At 46.3% G+C, this 20,571-nt stretch overlaps 5 protein-coding genes across 18 annotated transcripts in view; 3 read left to right on the forward strand and 2 right to left on the reverse strand.

The window, feature by feature from the left end:
• The first annotated feature begins 57 nt into the window (after positions 1-57).
• pnn (pinin, desmosome associated protein) lies at positions 58-4,046 on the forward strand. The gene is made up of 9 exons (XM_085932176.1): positions 58-325; positions 748-843; positions 1,159-1,230; positions 1,307-1,382; positions 1,480-1,574; positions 1,752-1,827; positions 1,913-2,068; positions 2,140-2,278; positions 2,359-4,046. The coding sequence occupies exons 1-9, from the start codon at positions 138-140 to the stop codon at positions 3,552-3,554; spliced, it is 2,094 nt and encodes a 697-aa protein (XP_085788302.1). The 5' UTR covers positions 58-137; the 3' UTR covers positions 3,555-4,046.
• On the reverse strand, positions 3,631-6,094 carry gemin2 (gem (nuclear organelle) associated protein 2). Its single transcript, XM_085932179.1, has 10 exons — positions 5,841-6,094; positions 5,671-5,752; positions 5,515-5,604; positions 5,380-5,439; positions 5,192-5,308; positions 5,072-5,116; positions 4,934-5,002; positions 4,703-4,813; positions 4,566-4,624; positions 3,631-4,414 (listed from the first exon to the last, which is right to left on the reverse strand). The coding sequence occupies exons 1-10, from the start codon at positions 5,963-5,965 to the stop codon at positions 4,375-4,377; spliced, it is 798 nt and encodes a 265-aa protein (XP_085788305.1). The 5' UTR covers positions 5,966-6,094; the 3' UTR covers positions 3,631-4,374.
• On the forward strand, positions 5,552-16,506 carry mia2 (MIA SH3 domain ER export factor 2). Of its 5 annotated transcripts, none has more exons than XM_085932172.1 (26): positions 5,552-5,672; positions 6,769-6,902; positions 6,987-7,073; positions 7,151-10,202; positions 10,342-10,481; positions 11,614-11,745; positions 11,845-11,866; positions 12,025-12,113; positions 12,244-12,423; positions 12,495-12,566; positions 12,674-12,778; positions 12,867-12,989; positions 13,067-13,225; positions 13,325-13,415; positions 13,496-13,563; positions 13,631-13,701; positions 13,765-13,866; positions 14,013-14,109; positions 14,177-14,244; positions 14,323-14,408; positions 14,666-14,779; positions 14,854-15,015; positions 15,080-15,217; positions 15,297-15,346; positions 15,429-15,600; positions 15,672-16,506. In XM_085932172.1, exons 1-26 carry the CDS (start codon positions 5,624-5,626, stop codon positions 15,872-15,874), a joined length of 5,766 nt encoding a protein of 1,921 aa, XP_085788298.1. In that variant the 5' UTR covers positions 5,552-5,623; the 3' UTR covers positions 15,875-16,506. The 5 variants fall into 5 exon arrangements, with proteins under 5 accessions (XP_085788298.1, XP_085788296.1, XP_085788297.1 ...); XM_085932170.1 differs by lacking the exon at positions 5,552-5,672 and adding an exon at positions 6,277-6,607; XM_085932171.1 differs by lacking the exon at positions 5,552-5,672 and adding an exon at positions 6,277-6,607 and having other exon boundaries at positions 7,151-10,196.
• brms1la (BRMS1 like transcriptional repressor a) lies at positions 16,374-19,452 on the reverse strand. Its single transcript, XM_085932178.1, has 10 exons — positions 19,235-19,452; positions 19,094-19,123; positions 18,533-18,683; positions 18,362-18,452; positions 18,168-18,295; positions 18,020-18,099; positions 17,859-17,955; positions 17,649-17,738; positions 17,509-17,573; positions 16,374-17,435 (listed from the first exon to the last, which is right to left on the reverse strand). Exons 1-10 carry the CDS (start codon positions 19,307-19,309, stop codon positions 17,334-17,336), a joined length of 909 nt encoding a protein of 302 aa, XP_085788304.1. The 5' UTR covers positions 19,310-19,452; the 3' UTR covers positions 16,374-17,333.
• The window catches only part of ralgapa1 (Ral GTPase activating protein catalytic subunit alpha 1), a 31,941-nt gene continuing 30,622 nt past the window's right edge, over positions 19,253-20,571 (forward strand). For 7 of the 10 annotated variants that reach the window (XM_085932168.1, XM_085932159.1, XM_085932161.1 and 4 more), the window contains exon 1: positions 19,254-19,923. In XM_085932168.1, the coding sequence (XP_085788294.1) occupies positions 19,818-19,923 (106 nt within the window). In that variant the 5' untranslated portion in view covers positions 19,254-19,817. Of the gene's footprint in view, positions 19,924-20,571 lie in introns of all 10 variants that reach the window. The other 3 variants (XM_085932166.1, XM_085932167.1, XM_085932169.1) reach the window with 2 other exon arrangements.

A 20,571-nucleotide genomic window follows, 5' to 3' on the forward strand; every position in this document is an offset into this window, starting at 1 on the left:
TACGAATACTACCGCTTTCATGTTTTAGTGCGGTCACCATACTTGACCATTTCCCGTGACTCCCGGTTCAAGATGGTGCATAGGTCTGCACGTCCTCAACCCGCTAAAGAGTCTCTCTAGTGTTTCTGTGTATCTCTATGAAGCCAAATCCCACAATAGTAGTAGAAGAAGAAGCACATGTGATCGGCGCTTTGCTAACGGAGGAGGGCAAGATGGCGGTAGCGGTGCGGAGCTTGCAAGACCAGATTGAAAAAGCCAAAGAAGGCTTGAGAAATGTTGATGATAATATTCGTAAATTAACGGGGCGAGATCCCAATGAATCCAGGTAAAACCTCCGAATTTTAACTTTGTGTCTTTTATGCAGTCGATTTGACGAGCACATTGTCCATTGCTGAGGGTGGGAGTGTGCTAGCCTTGTGCTAGCTAGCGAGCAAAAGCTACCCCTGCGCGGCATTGCTTGCTAAGCTCCTTGTTTGCAATACAAATTGAAGATAAATGTGATATTACTGCTTGCGTTTCACTGAAATACCAGAAGAAACGCTTCGAATGCAAATAGTCTTTTAAGTCTGCGGGTAATCGACGTATTACGTCTCCCGAGTGGAGGCCTGGGAATGATTCATTGTTTGGTAGAAGGACTATTGAATGAGACATTTAGACAGATATAGATATATACGTATAGATGGATCGGAGTCAATTTGAGACACAAACTCTCTCTCTCTGTGGTAACTTGACTCTTTGTCTTTTCAGACCGGGCCAGATGCGCCGCTTCGGTGGGCCCATGGCAGGCATCGGAGTTGCAGCAGTGGGAGGAGGAGGTAGAGGAAGAGGATTTAACCTGCTCAGGTAATGCCCAGGAGAAACTTGAACACAATTAATGCATTCATTTCAGGGGTTTTCCTGGCTCACATGGAGACAGAGGTGGCACCATCGTGACCATCGAGTGCATGTATTCAATCCAATGAACTAACATGTGTTTGGCTTTATTTACTTTTTACTTGATCTTAAATTGTTTTAAATACATTGACATACATAACACGGCTCAACATACTTCCTGAAATACTTATAAGACTCGGACACATCTGCGGTCTGCGTCCGAGACCAAAGCAATCAGCATTTTACAATACGAATACAATGTAGTCATGATCTGTTTATCCTCAGACGCAGTCTCTCCGACATTGGCGGCGGCGGCCCCCCTGCCAAGCAGAGAGACATCGAGGGTGCTCTGTTGAGGTGACGCGCTCGGTTATCTCACATTTCCCAATGTCGCTTCAGAATCACTGATGTGTTCACGTGTTTTCGTACGCAGGCTGGCAGGCGACCAGAGGGCCAGGAGAGATGTGCGTCACGACAGCGACGCCGAGGATGACGATGATGTCAAAAAGGTCAAGCGAGTTCAAGCGCTGGCAAACACTACCAGACTGCATGGCTTGAAAAGAAGGCTTCACTGGTTGTTTACCTCTCGTTTTCTTACACTCGCAGCCGGCGTTGCAGTCGTCAGTTGTAGCTACCTCCAAAGAACGAACACGCCGGGACCTCATTCAAGATCAGACCATGGATGAGAAGGGAAAACAGAGGTGGGATGCACACAGCTCATTCAGTTCATTCAAAATTGTCCCACAGTAACAGGAAAAGGTTGTTCATGAAACGTCAAAGCTCAATGTATTGGAATGAATCACTCGATCGAACAACTGAATTGATTCAACAGAATATTCGATAGTGACAGTCACGTGAATTCTCGTTTCTTCGGTCAGGAATCGGCGCATGTTCGGCCTGCTCATGGGGACCCTGCAAAAATTTAAACAGGAGTCTAATGTTTGCACAGAAAAGGTAAGTGTTTTGCTTGTTATAAAAAACAAACAAACAAACACATTGTTCCAACTAAGCATGGTTTTTTTTTCCCCCCCCCTCACAGCAAAAGCGGCGCTCTGAGATCGAACAAAAGCTTGAGGTCCAGGCTGAGGTTGAGAAGAAGAAGTTGGAGAGCGAGAAGAGAGAGTTGTTTGAGGAGAGGAGAGCCAAGCAAACTGAGCTGAGACTACTCGAACAGAAAGTGGAATTGGCTCAGTTGGTAAGACAAATCGTCTCGGATCACGAATGTTGTATTCACTTCATGATTGCCGTGTTCTCCTTTGTGCTCAGCAAGAGGAGTGGACCAGCCACAATAACCTCCTGGTGAAATTCATTCGCACCAAGACCAGGCCACACATCTTCTACCGACCCGGGAAGATGTGCTCCGCCACCCAGAAACTCCTCGATGATTCCACCAAGAAACTCAATGGTCAGATGGAGTTCTTTGAACTTGTCGTCAATACGCACACCCGCCGCCCTGTGCCCTAACGGTGATGTTTTTTTGAACAGTTGTGTTTGAAGAAAGGCGCGAAGCATTCACGGAACACATCAACAAGATGGAGTCCCGACCACGGCGACAGCTAAACCGCGACCAGGACGGCAACGCCGCAGCGACACGGAACGACCACTCGGCGGAGGGTAAGCCAGCAGGTCAGGTAGACAAGGTGACAGGTAACAAGAGGGCTGCACGCATGGAGGAAGATGAGGAGGATGATGACGATGAGGATCAGGAAGAGGAGGAGAAGGAGAAAGGGGTGGATGGAGAACAGGGGGAGGCGAGAGAGCTCACGGGGAAAGTTGAGCCGGAGGAAGCAGGGGACAGCAGCAGGGAAGGCTTAATTGAGGACGAGGCCATGGAGTTTAGGGAGGCAGGGGATGAGGTGAAGGAAGGTGAGGAGAAGAAAGAGGTGGGCGCTGAGCAGAAAAGTCAGGAGCCGCGTCCACTATCACAGGTGGAGGCAGGCAAAGAACAAGGGGACAGCCATAGGATGGAGCAGGATACACACAGTAAAGAGGGCGGCCCGGCAGACCTTGAAAGGGAAAAGACTGACATCGCCTCTCTGATGGAAGTGAGCCAGCAAGAGGCGAGTGGCAGCGCTCCGCTCGCCCCCCCAAATCTCAACCCGGGGGACGCGGCATCGTCCTTGCCCGCCGACCCCCAAATGGCCTCCAAAGCAGAGGAGCGCGAGCCGGCGCCCACTCTTTCGAACCAGCTCAACCATTCCGCTGGCCCCGATCCGGCCGAGCAAATGCAATCCGGGGACGGCTCGGCCGTCAAGCCTCAGCCCGATTCGCAGGTTCCCCAGGGCGCCATCCTCCAGGACCACAAAGGCGGCGGCGGCGCAAGGGGGAGGAAGAAGGCCAAGGAGTCAAAGAAAGACCGCGATCAAAGTCGCAGCTCCTCTTCTTCCTCCTCCGGCTCCTCTTCCAGCGGAAGCTCTTCGTCTTCATCCGCCTCGAGCCGCTCTTCCTCCTCGTCCTCCTCGTCGACCTCCTCGTCCAGCGGTGGTAGTCGGGACGCCGGCAAGCGCGGCAAGAGGCCGTCAGGCAGGGACAAGAAGAAAGAGGACAGGAGTCATCGCAAGAAAGGAGGGAGTAGTGGGGGCAAGGAAGGGAGGAAGAGAAAGAGCGACGAAGGCAGGAGCAAGTCCGCTCGGGGTGATAGGGAGAATAAGGACAGAGAAAGGAAGGACAAAAGGCGCTAAAAAGGCCTCCCGTTTTATTTGGTCTCCTAAAGAGGCTGGGCTGGGCTGGGCTGGGCTGGGCAGGGCGGGGCTGCGGGCCAATCGAGTCAAACCTAATCACACATCCGATTGGTTCATTAACAAACACCGTTCAATTCAAGTCCCTAGATTTGCTCAATTGATTTTATGACACAAGAATATGTAACCGTCCCGCAATGCAAGAAAGCTCTGTTGTCTCTAATTTGACCCGTTCAAAATGTTTCAAACTGTCGGTATCTTTTAAAAGAATATTTTTGACTTTTTTGGGTGGTTGTAAAAAGACGGCCCATTTTCCATCTTACTCCGTGTTACCATGCCAATGACATATGTCACACACTGGTTGTTTTCAATTGTTGTGACTACTGTGTCACTTGATCCATGTCATGGTTGTGGTTTGTGATTTATTGCTTTTTGAAAATGTATTTCATTGTTTTGTATCAGCCACCCTGCTTCAAATTTAAAGTGCGCAAATTAGCAAGCGTGTGTTGTTGTTTTTTTTCTGGTTACGCAAATATGCATTGTGAGGCTCCACTGCACCGTCACACTTGCATGGTACTTGACTTAGTTGGCTACAGATGTGTTGACAAATGATACACTCCACTGAAGGTGCTTGTCACCGCTGCTTCATTTTGCGTTGTGATAACACACTTTGCTGCTCATGTAAAAATAACCAAAAGACACATTAGTGGTCTGACAGCTAGCCGCACGACTTCATCGACAGGAGGCCCGCCCATCCAGTTGTCTGCAGTGTAACGTCCGGTCGTCCATCCGTCATCCGGAATGTCCCGACCCAACAAAAACTTTACTCGGGCTGGTCTGCTAGGTCATTCTGCTCAAAGTATCTACAGAAAAAACAAGTGAACATTTGTTTTTATATCTTTTCTCCAAGAGCTTAACAGTCAATGATTTCACTTATCAGGAAGCTGGAATTTTTCCTTCCCTTGCTTCCTCATGCTTCACGTGAGTAAGTAATTCATCAAGATGTGACTTTACCTCGCTACCAGACAGATGAGAAGATTGAGGGCAGGCAAGTTGTCATCGTCCTGACTCGTCTACAGAAAGCAGGTCAGTAAATCAACAGTGTCATTTTGACACAAGTACCTATTCTTACGACATTGGGAACATCTTACCAGCTGACTACGTAGATGAGCACATCTTCTTGCCAACTGCCTGATTGAAGAATGGGCCTCAGGAAGCAACGGTTTCTCCAAAGAGGCCAACAGCGCATACAACCAGTGGCCCTGTGACAACGTTTGAGGGGGGAGAAGAGCCCCATTTCATATGGAGTACTTAGGAAGGCCAGGACAATGCATTTTCTTTATAGCCCGTATCTTGCATGTTCCACAGAGGCACCGACTCACCAACTGGGGCCCAAAATCTCTTTCTTCAAACCAATTGATCAGAACGTCCAATACTGTCAACACGGCGGACTGCCGACAAAGCAAATCCATAGAGCGGAATGTTGATTCGGAATAGCGGCGGCTTGGACCGAAACCTACCTGGCTGAATCGGCTGACAATGCTCAGAAAGGGTGGGAAGCCAACCTGGTGGGGAAGAAAGAAAGAAAAAAAAGACTTGTCAATTCCACGCAGAGGAATCATAACGTTATTTCATCCAACCTTGCTGTAGTCCAGCCCGCTTTCTGCATCAGCCTCTGTCTGCGAGGATAAAGCACCTTGATAGAGCAGCTCTCCTAAACAAAACCTCTTCCAGCCCTCCTCATCTGCTTGCTTTGGCTGCACGTGAACATAGGTGCATGACATAAGTGGTGCACAATAACAAAAGAGATGGAAATCATTGTTCTCACCATCACGACATTGGCATCAAGAGAGTGGCTGCTCCAGTGTTGTCTGTTCTTTGCGATACTCTGAAAAGGTCAGAAGCCTTTCAATGGAGGATGCAGATTTCGGTATGGATACCGTAGGTCGTTGCTTTTATTCACCTGCCTAACATCGGAAAAATGGCTGACTTGCCTCTGTTGCCAATCTAGGCTAGGAGAGAAACCAGCTGGAGCAGCGTGGCACTCCGCCACCTGCAACACACGTCAGTTGATGCTCGCAAAAATTCGTGTCCATCCATTCCAGCACATGTCACTCACAGGTATGTTGACAGTTTGCTTCTTTAACTTCTTGGGGTCAATCTGAGCGACCACCACTTCTGGACACAACGATGCCTCTAACCTGATGGGGAGAGGAAGAGCAATGAGTCTGTCACGAGTAGACAGACGTGAATCGAATGTTCAACAATGGAACCCAAAAGTAGGCATACTGGACTTGTCGAAGATACTCTTGGGGGTTTCTCGGCGGACCATCCAGGTTTAGAAGCGTTGAAGCGTCTCCGGCGGACTCAATGGGCAGCAGCCGCGGCATTAAATCCTCCACGTCAGACTTCATGTTGTGTGACGACGTGTATCAAACCTTAAACGACACATACAATTCTTCAGAAAGGAAAAGAAATCTTGTCTTTTGTGGGCGTAGGAAAACACTATTTCGTTTGGGACGCCATCTTGCCGACGAACGCGTTTTGATGACATCATCATTATGCGCGCAGACAGACAGTGTCACGTGTGTTGTTGTCTTTGTCCAGAATAGGGCAAAGTCTAAAAACCTTTGTCCCCGTCATAGAATAAATATTGTACGTGATTCGTCTAAAAGCATTGAGTTGTTCATTAATATTCATTTCATTCATTTTGACTTGAAGTGAAGCCATGCCAACGAAACAAACACACTTTGGGTTAGGCTACTTGGAATGAAAATAAAGTCTTCCCGCAACGTTAATGATTCTCCCAGATCTAATCGCGGCTCTCATGACCTGCTGCTGCCGCTGCCGCTGCTGAGTGTTAAGAACAGAGGCAGGCAAATGTCAACTGCTTGAGCTCAAAAGGCGTATGTTCTGTGGAAAGGAAACATAAAGAATGACTCTTTCGCAGCTTAGCGTTCTTGTCTGGAGTGCAAGTGTATTTTTCGTGTTTTTGCCACAACTGAGCCGTGGATTACTGTCTGATTTTAAAGTCTGTGGAGATCCAAAGTGTTATAGTAAGTTGGAGCCCAACTAACCTTGCGAATGGTGTACGAAACCAGAAAGTGCGCACATTTTTTTTTTTTTCATGTCGACTTTATTTCATAGGATCACAGTGATAGGTGCTGGATGTGTTTGTTTTTTGGTGTGTTTATTTGTCTGTACTTGATGTGTTGAGGTCAAATGAGCAGGGTGCGGGCCGTCAGGGACCACCACGGAAAGGATTGTCGTTTTCTGACTTTCCGGCAAGGAGAAAGCATCTTTGTGCATCATAAACTGACTGGGAAGAGGAGCAATCTTTGGTCTGGCAGCGTACGTTTAGTTATTGTCCGTGAGCATCTCTGCTCTGATTTGGAATTCAATCTGGGCGACTGAACCGCTTTGCTCTGATTTCAGATCAACCAACGGTCTGGCTATTTTCCAAAAGAAGCTGTCAAAGAGGAACAAAAAATTGCAACTGAGGAGATAGTAGTTGCAACACAGGTATTGACTTACTTGATGGTGTCATCATAAATGTGGAAGATTTTCCCATCTAAATTGCATATGCTCTTTTCATTAAGGAGTCTGATTTTCTGTGTCTGGATCACCTTGGCTATCCCATTGACTCCAGTCATTTGAACGCTGATGATGAGGAGCTTGAAAACAAAGACTCTCATCTGAAGAGCCCACTTGAGGAGCTTGACACAAGTGAAACAAACCATTACAATGAAGATACAAATGCTAGGACTCCGTCAACATCTAAAGACTCCTCTTGGGAATCTCACAGCACATCAAGAGAAGAGACTGAAAATGAGCACACTGGCGGTGCCGAGACGAAGGCGAAATCTCCTGAAAGCGCTGTGGAACTGAAGGAAAAAGGTGGGTCTCCTGCCTCTTCCTGGCTCAGTTCTTCAGTGACGGGGTGGTTAGCTGGAGGGAAACCGGAAGAAGCTGAAAATTCAGCCCAGGTACAGAAGAAGCATTTGATGCAGGGACAAGATTTGCTCCCGTCTTCACTGACGGGGTGGCTGGGCTTGACAAGTCAACCAAATTCAGTTTCTGCCACCAAAAAGGATCCAAACCAAGGAGAGCAGGACAGAAAAGCTGTTGAGTCTGGATGGCTTGGCTTTGGAGGTGAGGAAAAAATCAAGGAGGAGGATGAAAGACAACCGGACTTGGAAACAGAATCGGGAGAGAACTTCAGAAGCAGAAAGATGTATCTGGACTTAGAAACACAAGCGACACAAGAGAAGACGAGTCACGGCGTGGGGACATTGGGTTGGCTTGGAAATGGACTGTCACGAACACTTGGCTTTGGCTTGAACGACCCAGACGCCAGTCAGACCATACGAGGAGAAGTTGACAAGGATGGCAAACAAACAGAATCCGCTTCTTGGTTTGATTTGGGGATCAGAAACATTTTAGCCCTCGGGGAAGACGACAAGGTAGGCGACATAAGTGATTCGGACGCAGAGTCTGACCATAGGGTGCCATCTGTCCACGGCAAGGAGAGCCACTTAGATGACACTTCTCGGGTTGATCAAAAGGGCGACCCTCCTCAAAACCAGAGAACAGACAATAATAATGCTAACGAGGAAAGAAACAACCATTTGGCAAATAAGGATAATGTCACCTCAATGCTCAATGCTCCATGCAATGATGAGGTAACTTTGCCTGATTTCACAAATCAAGGTGACGACGTGGACAAATCTAACTTATCAAGTGACGAGGACGGGAAACGTGAAAGAACCATTATGATGGAGCAAAGCGGAGGGCAAGAAAGTGGCTCCTCCCCACCGTCGAAAAAGGAAATACTAAAAGAATCAGAACAAGATGACAGTCAGGGAAATGACAAAAAGACTCAAGAAGATAATCAAGAGGATATGGACAAGGAGGAGTTGAAAGCAAAAAGCCAGGAGCGGTTGAAAAGTGTGACACAAGAGAATGTCACCGATGATAACAAACAAGAAGAAGAAGAAGCAGAAGAAGAAGGCAGTCCTCTGGAATTACTTTCAGAGCACTTGAGAGATGCTCAAAGTAGACACCAAAAGCTGGACAAAGGAAAACGTCCGTCCCATGATGTGGAAGGCCCTTACCTCCAAAGCTCATTCATATCTGCCTTCAACTTTTTAAAAGAAAGGAGCTTTGTGACTTCTCTTGGACCCAACAAGGAAGAGGACACATTTAACCATGACAAATATAAAGACTTGGATGAGGAAGAGAAAATGCACCAAATGAAGACTATAGAAGAAGAGGAAGCCTCTACAGCGTTGCTCGAGAAGCCGAAGGAAATTGTCCAGAGACACCACAAACACATAGAGGAACATGAATCCAGTGAAAAGCTCAAAATCTCGGAAGAGTCACAAGTTGAATCACCACAAGAGGTCCGAGAGATGGAGCAGATACATGAGAGGAAGCGGCCAGAGTCAATCGAGAACCATCGGCAGGACGACGAGGAAGAGTCCAAACGTAGGATAAAGGAAGGAGTTTGTGACTTGATGCAGAAGGAGGACAATGCGGAGCAGTTTGAAGACGATGAGCAGAAAGGCTCCAGGAAGTTGCTGGAGAAGAACCGTGAGGTGGATGACGAGTCAGACGAGGAGGAGAAGCAGGAAACGTCTCCTGATTTGAAGCAGAGGGTGCTTGAAGAGCAGCACAAGCCGAAGACCGGAGAGGAAACGGATGACAAAAAGCATGAGCAACTCAAGGGGAAAGAAGAGGACCTTGAAGATGAAAAGCAGGTGGAGCTCGAAAGAGGGCGGAAGAGTGACGGCGCCGAGGCCTCGGTGCAGAAGATGCAAGAGGAGGACCGAGAGGAAGAGTTTCAAGAGAGGCAACACGAAATGGAAAAGTATGCCGAGAACAAGTACCAAGTGAGTGGTGAGGGGGTAGAAGAGTTAGACAAGGAGCAGGAGCAGCTGGACAAGTTAGATGAGAAGGATGAAGAAGAGAAGGAAAATATCGCCCCAGAGGACATTGAGCCGGATTTCTCCTTCCATCTGACACACCAAACGCATTTACACGAGAAAGATGCTCAGACCGCTTTAGACGAGACAAAAACTGTGAATGGAGCATGTGTGAAGAAAATCCACGATGATAGCCAAAGGACAAGAAAAGAGTTGACAGAATCACCCTCAGGGTTTGATGGGAAACCAAATGACATGTCAAAGTCACAGGACCCTCAGAGTCCCCGACGTAAAGTGGACTCCACAACAAAGAGTGATCAAAACTTTCATCCGGCATCCCGGAATTCTCCTAGCGATTCTCTGAATACAGCAGAGCCCCACCGACCGACCCCCAGTGAGACTCTCCCAGATCGCATGAGCGCAGAAGACACGACCATTTTAGCTCAGCTATTAGGCCGGAAGAAATTGGAACATTTGAACGACATCCTCGGCCACGCAGATCAAGATCATAATGAATCGGTCTCGTCGGATATTGAGACGATTCTGCGCGAGCACCGAGAGAGGCTGTATGCTCCGAGCGTGAGACCTTTGCAAGCGCCGGAAGAGGACAAAGAAAGGACGGGAACCCTTATTGCCATTCAGAAACTAGAAATACTGCTGCAGAGAGCAAGAGACACTCCCCACACCGGAAAATCAGACATCAATAGAGTAAATGCTCAAGGTACAGGTAACTACATTCACTACATACTACTACGTATGATCGATCTATACAATGCCTCAGAGGAGAGCAACCATCACTGCAGTTCCAAATGCATTTGACCTGACATTCAGTTTCTTCAGTTCATTTTCCACGTTTCCTAATACAGGTCAGACAAGTTGCGTCGGTGCATGTCGCCAAGACCAAGAGACCATGAAGACTGAGGATATGCTGATTGAGGATCAAATTCAGAAGCAGTCATCCTCGCCGACAGGTGCAACGGACTTTGTCAAATGGCCTAAAATGAAGGTACGCTTTTTGATCCATGAAGTGGATGAAGTGGCTATGAAATGGACGACAGTACAATGGTTTTGGTGACTTATTTTTACTTCAACAATTGACCAATGAGTATGCTCAGTTTGCTCAGGTTATGCCTGAGTGGAAGTGAAGCTTGCTATTTTGTACAACTATATCATCGCAGCCTATACGCATATGGCACACATGTAGGTTCTGCTGTTGTTGTTGTTGTTGTTGTTGTTGTTCGATGACACCTGCATCTGTTTCCGTCATTTGGAAGTGCCAGTGTGGCATTTTACAGTTGGTGACGTTGCGGCTCCACCATTCATTACACTAGGCTACGCAATCATTTTGTAGTGCCTGTACAATTGAGTCAAGCTTCTTTTTTGTGGCTTGTTTGGTCGTCGTAACTTTAATGAAGATTACGTTTTAATTTCTGGCCGATATAATTGTGAAGCTGTTCTAAATGGGTGAATGGCAAGACGTTTCGATGACCATCTTCCCCCAGTAAAAGGTCGATTGGTTTAGTCCAGCGCAGCGAATAGGATGTTGGCGCACGGCTTACCCGGCTACTTATGCCAGTTTTAGTGATTAATATTCAAATATTAATCAAATGAACGAAACTAGGAATGGCGGAACACCCGGCAACTGACACTTTGGGCAGCGGAGTGAAGTCGACTGTTGAAATGTACTATGGTGTCGCCGTGGAGCAAGTCAAGGACGTACGTTGATTGGCAGGGTTTGTTAGCATTTTGTGCTAGCGTCACACAGCTGACGGGTCGTTGTCATCGAACTTGCTATGATATTTCCATATTTCAGTATTGACCACACGGGTGTCATATATGCCACTGTCAATGTATATTGTGTTGTAGAGAAGTGCCTTTTGAAATGTCTGTGCCAAAACGGACGTGGCTGCTAATAGTTAGCCTACTGCTGCTATGCAGAATCTCATGTTTACTTCCAGCATGAAACAAACGTGCATATGCAATGAATGTCTGTGCTTTGCGAAAGCAATTGTAACAAAGTTATTTTCAGATTCGATTGCAAGCAACAGCCTTACAATACCGACGGACGTAGTGTTTAGGTCCCATAGATATAAGGGGAGAGTGCAATTACTATCTCTATTTGTAACCACACTTTGCAGGTTGTGTCATTACTGCCCCATGACATAAGGCCCGGGCCTGACTTCTATGGAATCCAATGGGAACTAATGATCATCTCCAGTCTGGTGGGGCTGGTGACAATGTTATTGTTCAGCTGCAGATGTTACAGCTCTGTAAGTATTCAGCACACAGAAATGACTTGTTTCCGTAATTTTGTTCCCATTTGAAATATATCAATATCAACAAATCAATTTCTGTCTATTTCAACACAGGTGAAAAGCAGATTGTATCGCCGTAAGTTCCCACTTTTTCAAATTGATATGTTTGCATCGAGAAAATGTCTTCTGTCAGTGCCAGTGCTCTAATTTCCCAAATACTCTACCTAAACAGAAATATAGAATAAACCCTAGCGTTTACAAATTCTTATCTGTACCTTCATTTCCCTTTACCAGGTAAAGAGTGGTGGATGGCAGAGCAGGTGGCACAACTTGTTGAAGAGAAGTGTGAAGTCCTAGAAACTCTCAGTAAATGCCAACAAGAGGTTCATACTACATTTTTCCAACTTTTTCTTTTGTCTTTGGGATTGTAGCCATTCAGTCAAACCTTTGATGAATTGCTACATCCCTGCCAAAGCACTTCTTTGATTTGTTCTTTTTTGTTTTACTTTTTAGTACGATGAGCTTGAGAACTCATTAAGTGAAAGTGGCGCCGTAGCTCAAACCCAGAAGGCTGATCTGGAGGTTCGAGCCCGACAGTTAGAGCTTAATACAAGTCAACTAGAAGAAAGTCTACAAAAAGTGAAGGACCAGTTGGATCAGCAGAGAGCTCGCCGACTAGAACAGGAACAAAAGGTAAAAGAGACATTTTCTCCTGCCAGCTGATCAAGAACAAGGACGTAGCGTGCTATTTTCATTCCTCCAAGGTCACACTGCTTGAGCAGAGCATGGAAGCAATGGAACTGGAAGCCAAGGAGCTCCAATCACAAGAACAACAGGTGACCTCCGACTCCATATAAAGAAAGGATTGTTGTCAGCAGTATGTGTGCTGTATCCTATATTCCTGCCTTGGCTAATGTCCCTTCTGCCTTTCATACTCCCCTAGGCTCAAACAACCATTAAAGTGTACAATATGAACAGTGAGAGACTTCAGAAGAATATGGAAACATCTGGAGAAGAAAATACTCTGCTCAAGGAGAGCAACACACAGGTAGGGCGAAATACAAAGTGCTCTCTTGTCTGTCTGTCTGTCTTTGGGTATTTTTGAAATGTTTTTTTTTTTTTTCTTCCTTCTGCAGTTACGGCAACAGGTGGAGGGTTGGGCAGAGCGAGTGAGTGAACTGGAGGAGGAGATGAGGCGCTATGAATTGACTCACAGTGGGATGGTGCAGGATGTGGCCAACAGGGACGAACGTATCAAGGTAGGACTCGAGTCCTGACGTGAAAGTGGCTTGCGTTCGTCTGCAAACTTTGAAGAAGCAAACACTTTTGCTTCCAGTCCCTCACCGATCGGCTGCTGGGGACCAAAGCTTGGGATGCCGATCTCGAGGGGGATGGAGGTGAAACATCGGCCGGAGCGGAAAGGAATAGGAAAGTCGATGCCCCCGATTCTGAAGTCCATCTCCAGAAAGTCCAAAAGCTTATATATGCCGCTAAGGTAAATGAACATCTAATGCCTGAAAGTAGGGATACTTTGCTGAAGGAGCTCATGAAAGTGACACACCGCTTACGATGACTCGCTGATGTGCACGTGTAGCTCAATGCAGACCTCAAATCAGTTGATGAAGACAAGGACCGAGTCTTTGCCAAACTGAACGATGAAGTCAAAGCTAAAGAGGACCTGGAAGGTGAGTACGCTTTGTGTTTTCAAGCCAAGATGATTGCGATTCCAACGTGATGGGCGTGCTTCATTTGCATTGTTTTGTAGTGAGCATTAAGGAGTTGGAGAGTGAGCGCTTATCTATGCAAGCTGACACGGAGCACTACTCTGAACAGGTAGTTCAACTCAAGGCCAATGAGTGTGCTTTTGTGTATTTATTGTCCTCCCTCCAATACTGCTCAGGTCCAGCGACTGCAACAGAAACTCCAGATCATGACTGAAATGTATCAAGAGAATGAGCTCAAACTACACAGGTAATGGCGCCTCTCGTTTCATTAAGAGTAGCCTTTCACCTGGCTTCGCTTGTGCGCGCGCAGGTTGTTGACAGTGGAGGAAAAGGAGCGTCTGCAGAAAGAAGACAAATTGAATAAAGCAGACAAAAACATTGCTTTGGCAATGGAAGAACTCAACAACTACAAGTAGGTAGTCCCTGCCTGCCTGCCTGCCTGCCTGCCTGCCTGCCTGCCTGCCCGCCCGCCCGCCCGCCCGCCCGCCCGCCCGCCCGGCTGGCTGGCACAAAGTATCTCGAAAAACAACCACCTTCCACCCACTTGTGTGGCTTCAGACTTCGCGCTGGGGAGATGGAAGAGGAGCTGGAGAAAACCAAACAGTCGTATCAGACCCAGATATCGGCCCATGAGAAGAAGGCTCACAACAATTGGGTTTGTATTCCGACAACGCGGTGCGTCGGTGTCAAATGACGAGGAATCTCGACGTGTTTTTGTGCAGCTTGCCGCAAGAGCCGCAGACAGAGAACTCTCAGACATCAAGAGAGAGAACGCCCTCCTCAGGCAAAAGTAACAATCACTAGTGACCCTCAGCGACACACTTTCATCCATTCCAAATTCGACTTCCATCTTTGTTCTCGTTTACAGGATTACAGACACACAGTTTAAGATGGATACCCTCGATAAAGATCCGTTGGCCTTGGACAGCCTGGCCAGACCTTTACCTTTCCGAGGTCAGCAGTCGTATGAAGTAGTCGTTAGTATTTGAACATATCTGACATCAATCATAAAAATCACATTAAAAAAATCTTCGGAAATTGCTTTTGAATGGTGTTTCAACAAAATTATAATAAAAAGATAATAATAAAAAAAAACACAACAACTCATGATTCAGGCCTGGCCATAAATGATAGTAGCCCTTAACTTGACATTTTCCAGCCTTCAAAACCAATTGTGACGTTGACCTCCCCTCGCTCTTCTCCTCCTCCAGCTGAAAGATTGCCGTACGGCCCTTCTCCTTTGGGTCGACCTGCCTCTGAAAACCGAGCTTTACTCTCACCTCCCACACTCGTTGAGGGGCCTTTAAGCAGACTTTCCCCTCGAGGTGCGTCTCCCCAAATACACAGCGATTGTCCGCTTTGCTCAACTTTTCCCCGTCTCTTCTGACTGTTTCTTCAGTTACCCGTGCTCCAATCGGCCCCCATAGTGGCCAAGGAGAGCAAGAGCAGAGTGGAGCTGCTCATTCAGACAGTGGCTCGCTATCTCCTTCATGGGAAAGAGATCGCAGGGGACCCCCACCGGGACCCCCACCGGGACCCCCTGGGCCATTCCCCCATCAAGGTGTGTATCTTTTAACTGCTCCTCTCAACTATTTTGAAACTCTATTTGCATTGCTGTCTTTCAGGCTATATGTATCCTGAACCTGGAGGTCCAATCTACAGGAGACCCGCTGGTCCTCCCCCGGGAGTAATGGGTCCTCTTCATCCAAGGGGTCTTCCGAGTTCTGGGCCCCTGGCACCCATCCACCCTACAGACACAACAGGTTCTTTCATTTTTCTGGATGTGGGTGTCTTCGCCAGCGGTTTCATGGTGCCTTTTTGTGTGCGTCGTCGTTGTTCCAGATGCTACAAGTAGAGAAAACAGCCTCGGACCTGAATACGATCACAGAGAGGTGTGTGTGTGTGTGTCTACTACATGGCAATATGTGTGAATCTATGCGTGGTCTGTCTATACTGTTGACTCTTTTTCATCAGCCTGGTCCCGGTGATGGAAGATTTCCCCCTGAACCTGCTCTGAGAATGGGCATGCCACCACCACCACCACCTCCCGGACTGCCAATGGGCCCCATAGATGGTCCATTTCCTCGAAGAGCACCCTTTGGACCTCCTGAATTCTTCCCTCCCAGAGGCCCTCCCATGATGCCAAGTGAGCAATCCTTTTCCTTTTGTGAACCTAAAATGCCAAGCTGACTCTCTCCACCTTTCTGCCCTCTTCAGTGTGGGCTCCTCGGCCAGGAATGATGTTCCCTCCTCGTTACCCTCACGGCGGACCTCCGCCTCCTCACCCGCTTTCTTATGGACCACCGATGCGGCCTCCTCCACCTGATGGCCTTTCGCCTCCTTCCATGGCTCCCCCCACGCCCCAGCAGAACCTCCCCTTTGTGCCACAATCAGAAGATGAGCAAAGATCCGTTCCGTAACACGCACAAATAGTCTGGAACGAATGTCGATGGAGGGTTGTTATCAAGTACCTGAGATTTGTGGCTGCTTCTGACAACGCAAGCTAAAATTGAGCATTTCCTCATTTGGAAGATGCAATGTAGGAGGAAACCAAAGCGCATGGAGAAAACATGTGTTTGAACATGTAAAGCCTCCACCAAAAGGCGGGAGGTGAAATGATTCAAGCCCAGAACTTTGACTGTGACAAAGACATGATAAGCAAATTCTCCACCGTGATGCTTCGCTGCATAATGATGAGCTCCGCCCAGTGCAAGTTTTGAAATTGAACCAAGGGCATACTGGCAAATGTCTCTAAAAGGCCAAATGAAATCTATTTATTCCAGACTTTCCTCCTATACAAGGTCATGTTGTTATGTCAGACTATCACAAGTTCCGTTGAATTCAAAATCCATGTCAACAATACATTTAGCCTTGTAATTTTACACTTTCTATTAGACTGGAAATCTAAATTCATCAGTGTGAGGCTAGAAAAATCATTTTAATAAAAAAAAAACAATGCATCCTCTGGAACACTTTACAGATTGTATGAAAAACAAATCCCAAAGTTACAAACATCAGCAATCAAGACAAAATAAATGTCATTATTTGTTCATATCTGCTACCAATCAATCACTTGCTTTTCCCATGAACTCTTTTTTTGGAATAATGCGTAACAAATGCAATCACCACCAAACTGTACAAAAAAATACATGTTAACTCCAATTAAATTAATTTGATCAATATAAAATAAAACTATTGATTTGGCAAAATTCAAAAGCTTCACAAACATCAATTCCCTGCATAAGTTTTAAGGCCCTTGTGAGTAGAAAATATTCACAAGTGCTCATTTCAGACAAAATCAAAACATTCTATGATATCATGTCTATGTGTAATAGTATGCGCTTTGTAAAAAAAAAAAAAAAAAAAGCTGCCAAGAGTAGCGAGTTGACCTGAAATACTGGTAAGAATGACTCACTTACTGTGAGGCTTTTCCACCCTTATGGTGGGTGTTAGGATTAGACAGTGTGACATGCCTATTTGACATTTGTAAATGTTGCCAAATAGAAAGAGCTCTTGAAGCACGAGCAGTGTCACTCGGTGTCAGGTCCCGGCAAGGGACAATAATGTCTCATCATTTTCAGGGCACCCTGAAAAGTGGTTGGAGCAAGCCTCCAAAAGCTTGTTCTGTTGCGATACTTGTCATTTTGCCCATATTTGGAGTTAAGTCTGTCCTGTCAATGAAGTGAAAGATGAACCCAAATCAAATGCAGAATTTGACCTTAACCGATCTCGGTTGTGTTGTGGTCGAAAGGGTTTCTTTCGTCTTGCGCAGAAGTTGGCCGCAGGGTACGTTCGTTCGTTCGTAAGCAGCTGGTGTCCCTGTCAAATTTCACACGATGTTTTGCGTCTGCGTTCTTAAGAGCGGCGTGTCGCTATGCCTCAGCAGTTGAGAATAGGTCGGCTTCTGTCCGCTCTGAAGGGGAAAGCGGAGCTGTCGGCGGACTCCACCTTTCCTCTGTGGGGGCCAAGGGTGGCGACGGCCTGAATGACAACACACGCACGCCAATTGACGTCATTGGTCAACTAAACCTTGGACTTCCCGCCACTCGCAAACCTTTCTGATAGCTGTCCAGTCCTCCAGGATGTCCAAGTCGGGAAGCATGTAGACGATATAAGGCCGTAGGAAAGGTTAAGGTTCAAAGCAATTTGGACATTTTCTAAAAAGTCATGTCTTGATTGACAGCCAAAGGATATCAGACACAACTGAAGGTCTTCTCCTCTTTTTATCTAGACTTAAGACATCTCTTCTCTTCTTCTTTCCCGATAGCTCGTCATTCCACAGCTCTGATGAGAAATACAGGGCAAATGTTTCTTTTTCATCAGTGGAAGGAGCAGTAGTTTTAAAACATGTATTGTTGAGGCTAAGTGTGGCGAGGAGGAAATGTTTCATACATCAACCATTACCTGATGTTATATCTATGCTGTGTCTGTCTTCCTCCAATCTTCTTATTTTCTCCTCTAGTTCACTTTGAACGGTGTCAAACAGAAGCAGCTTCTCGCTCTGTATACAAACATACAGTGTCTGTGTCCAAACATGAAAAGTGTGAGCGCCTTCTCTTGCTCACCTCCCAGTGCTGGGACGCTGCCTGGATCTCACACTTGTATTTATTCTTCACAGAGTCCAGGCACAACTCTTTGTAGATGCCTGAAAGACACCACATATGACTGACTACAGGGGGCCCAGCCAGTGAGTGACACGTTAAGATGACCTACCTGCCACCTTGGTGCGGACCTGCATGTTCTCCAGCAGCACCGCCAGAGGATCCAAGTATTCTGCGGCACGGCCGGCCTCCACCTCTGCCAGCTTGCTGTTGACCTGAGTGAGACGTTCCCGATACAACCTACACGCACACACAAAATATTGATCATTTCACACTGCTTTTTCTGGCCAAACATTTGCTTCTTACTGGTCTTTGAGATCAGTGAATTGTTTCTCCAGATTTGACATTTCATCCAAACACTCCATCCTTCTTCGCTCGCAATCCTCCTCATCCATTTCTGTGACATAGAAAATGTACACATTTGTAGTTGTTGCCATGTATTTTTGTTTCAGTACACAACTGCACCTGACATCTTACCAGAGCTGTCTCCATCTTCAGACACAGAGGACGTCTCGGAATCCTCCTCCTCAGAACTGGATCCTTCTTGCTCCTGGTCCTCAACCTCCATCTCCTCTGCAGTTCCCTCCTTCTTCTGCCGGTCACGATGCACTGGCATAGCAGCAAATCTCTGCGAGAGTAGAAGAAAGGTCGTCCCACGGCTAACCCTCAATATATTGTCATGTTCAATTTAATGGACACGTTTTCCATTTTTGCTTTGAAAAGTGGATTGGGTGGACTAAAATAATGCTGATTCCTATTGCAATATGATGATTAAATGTTTGATTTAATGTTTGGTGTTTTTGACTTTGATATCGCTTTATACGTCCATATTGCAAGTCTCGCCAAACTATGTGGCTGGCAAAAGATAAACATGACAACAGATCGCAATGTTAGCCTTTAGCACGTTTAGCTGGAAACAGAAAGACTTGTTGCTATTATTTAAATACCAATTTACGACCTTTAAACATAAAAACCTATCGAGGTTTGTTCCAGCACTGTTAATACTCTGGAAAATAAAATAAAATGTATTTTTCCTACCCTAAATGCTGCCCAGGAGCCTGAGAAATGCTAAAAACAAATCTCTATTGGAATCAACTTGAAGATGTTGGGAAATGTAGTTTTCCGATGAAAATCACGACGCGTTGACAGCGCTGCAAATTTCCATTTTTACTACATTACCCAGAGTTCAACAGTGGCTGAAGGCGCTCGAAAGGCGATACGTATATTTGAGTCCCTGTAACAAAAAAAAGACATTTTTGTCTCCGGTGTAAAATATGTTCCATTTCCTTGCAATCCTCACACATATCCACAATAGTAAGAGTAATGAGTGTGTTTCTTTTTGAATGAATCTTTTATCCATTATGTTGTAGCCCCCTCCCTTTTCCGCCATGATGTTTTCTGAGTGATGAGCTCGCTATCTAGCTAGCTAGTTTAGCTCAGTAGTTCCAAGAGCCTTCAGGCTGCACACTGCTGTGGATGTGGAAAGGAGATGCAATGGATGGATGCTATACCCACTGCGGTCCACCAACTATGGGGCTCGGTGTAAATAAACGGTGTCCATTTGGACCCGGGTTAGCAATACGCCGGATCAGTGCTAAAATCGGAACCAAGTGTGAGTGAGTTTAGGCAGGAGGGAGACGTTGGCTTGTTGTTATTATTGGAAGATTAACGCTAGCCGAAGCTGTCTGTCTAAATTGCTAGGTTTTCGAGCTAGCGCTTTCTCATTGTGTCAAATTTACTCCTGGAGTCTCCAGCCTCAGGGATGTTTTCCAAAAAGCCTCATGGGGACGTCAGAAAGTCAACACAGAAAGTGTTGGATCCAAAGAAGGACGTCCTAACGAGGCTCAAACATCTGAGAATAGTCATAGGTAAGTTCGATATTCTTGTTGAGCTGCTAACGTTCATGACTACGTGACAGTCTTGGAATGGCATGGGAAAGTAACAAACCGAGCGAGCCCCCATCTTTGAAGATCAGAGCTTTTATTTCAGCAGATTTTTTTTGGTCATCCATATTGTACATCTAGAATGAATTCAGAGGAGGACATGGTTAGGGTTAAAAGACCTTTGAGAGAAGATGCTCATTTTAGTTGCTGGAAGCAGATATAACATGCAAGAAATGAACATGTTCTGTTTAGAGGTGCGACAGTACTTTGTGTCATTATTAAATGTGTCTGATTTGGATTACGATCACAGTTAACAAGGTGACTTGTTTAGTATGTTTGGAAGAGTCAGTCAAGTGGAACATGTTCATGGCATACATGTGTGAGGTACACACCCTGGACGTGCAGATGAAAACAATCTTAGCATTTCCTCTCCATGTCCTGCACAGTAGCTCAACTTCCTCTTTCCATTGTTAAGTAAGACTCTCTTTCTCTCCCTCACTGGGCAACAGGGGTGTGTCTCCTTGCTGTTTTGGGAATACAAGACCACATAACACAAGCAAGCAAGCACACATTCTTACACTGGCGGTGCTTGACAATGAGCCCACCAACACTTGAATCGTCGAATCCGTGCAA

Source organism: Syngnathus leptorhynchus, chromosome 15 (assembly GCF_054491065.1).
Source record: "Syngnathus leptorhynchus isolate UIUO chromosome 15, UIUO_Slep, whole genome shotgun sequence".
NCBI classification, from domain to species: Eukaryota; Metazoa; Chordata; class Actinopteri; order Syngnathiformes; family Syngnathidae; genus Syngnathus; species Syngnathus leptorhynchus.

Bases quoted from the DNA above. Each gene is read 5' to 3' on its own strand.
- pnn (XM_085932176.1), top strand. From the start codon at position 138: ATGAAGCCAAATCCCACAATAGTAGTAGAAGAAGAAGCACATGTGATC. The intron at 1,231-1,306 runs GTGACGCGCTCG...TTTCGTACGCAG, and splicing joins ATCGAGGGTGCTCTGTTGAG to GCTGGCAGGCGACCAGAGGG. The intron at 1,575-1,751 runs GTGGGATGCACA...TTCTTCGGTCAG, and splicing joins GATGAGAAGGGAAAACAGAG to GAATCGGCGCATGTTCGGCC.
- gemin2 (XM_085932179.1), bottom strand. From the start codon at position 5,965: ATGAAGTCTGACGTGGAGGATTTAATGCCGCGGCTGCTGCCCATTGAG. The intron at 5,309-5,379 runs GTGAGAACAATG...GTTCACGTGCAG, and splicing joins TTGATGCCAATGTCGTGATG to CCAAAGCAAGCAGATGAGGA. The intron at 5,003-5,071 runs GTAGGTTTCGGT...CTTTGTCGGCAG, and splicing joins TTGTCAGCCGATTCAGCCAG to TCCGCCGTGTTGACAGTATT.
- mia2 (XM_085932170.1), top strand. From the start codon at position 6,487: ATGACTCTTTCGCAGCTTAGCGTTCTTGTCTGGAGTGCAAGTGTATTT. The intron at 14,245-14,322 runs GTAACAATCACT...TCTCGTTTACAG, and splicing joins AACGCCCTCCTCAGGCAAAA to GATTACAGACACACAGTTTA. The intron at 15,218-15,296 runs GTTCTTTCATTT...TCGTTGTTCCAG, and splicing joins CCACCCTACAGACACAACAG to ATGCTACAAGTAGAGAAAAC.
- brms1la (XM_085932178.1), bottom strand. From the start codon at position 19,309: ATGTCTTTTTTTTGTTACAGGGACTCAAATATACGTATCGCCTTTCGA. The intron at 19,124-19,234 runs GTAATGTAGTAA...ATTTGTTTTTAG, and splicing joins CAGCCACTGTTGAACTCTGG to CATTTCTCAGGCTCCTGGGC. The intron at 17,436-17,508 runs GTTTGCGAGTGG...GTTGTCATTCAG, and splicing joins ACTGGACAGCTATCAGAAAG to GCCGTCGCCACCCTTGGCCC.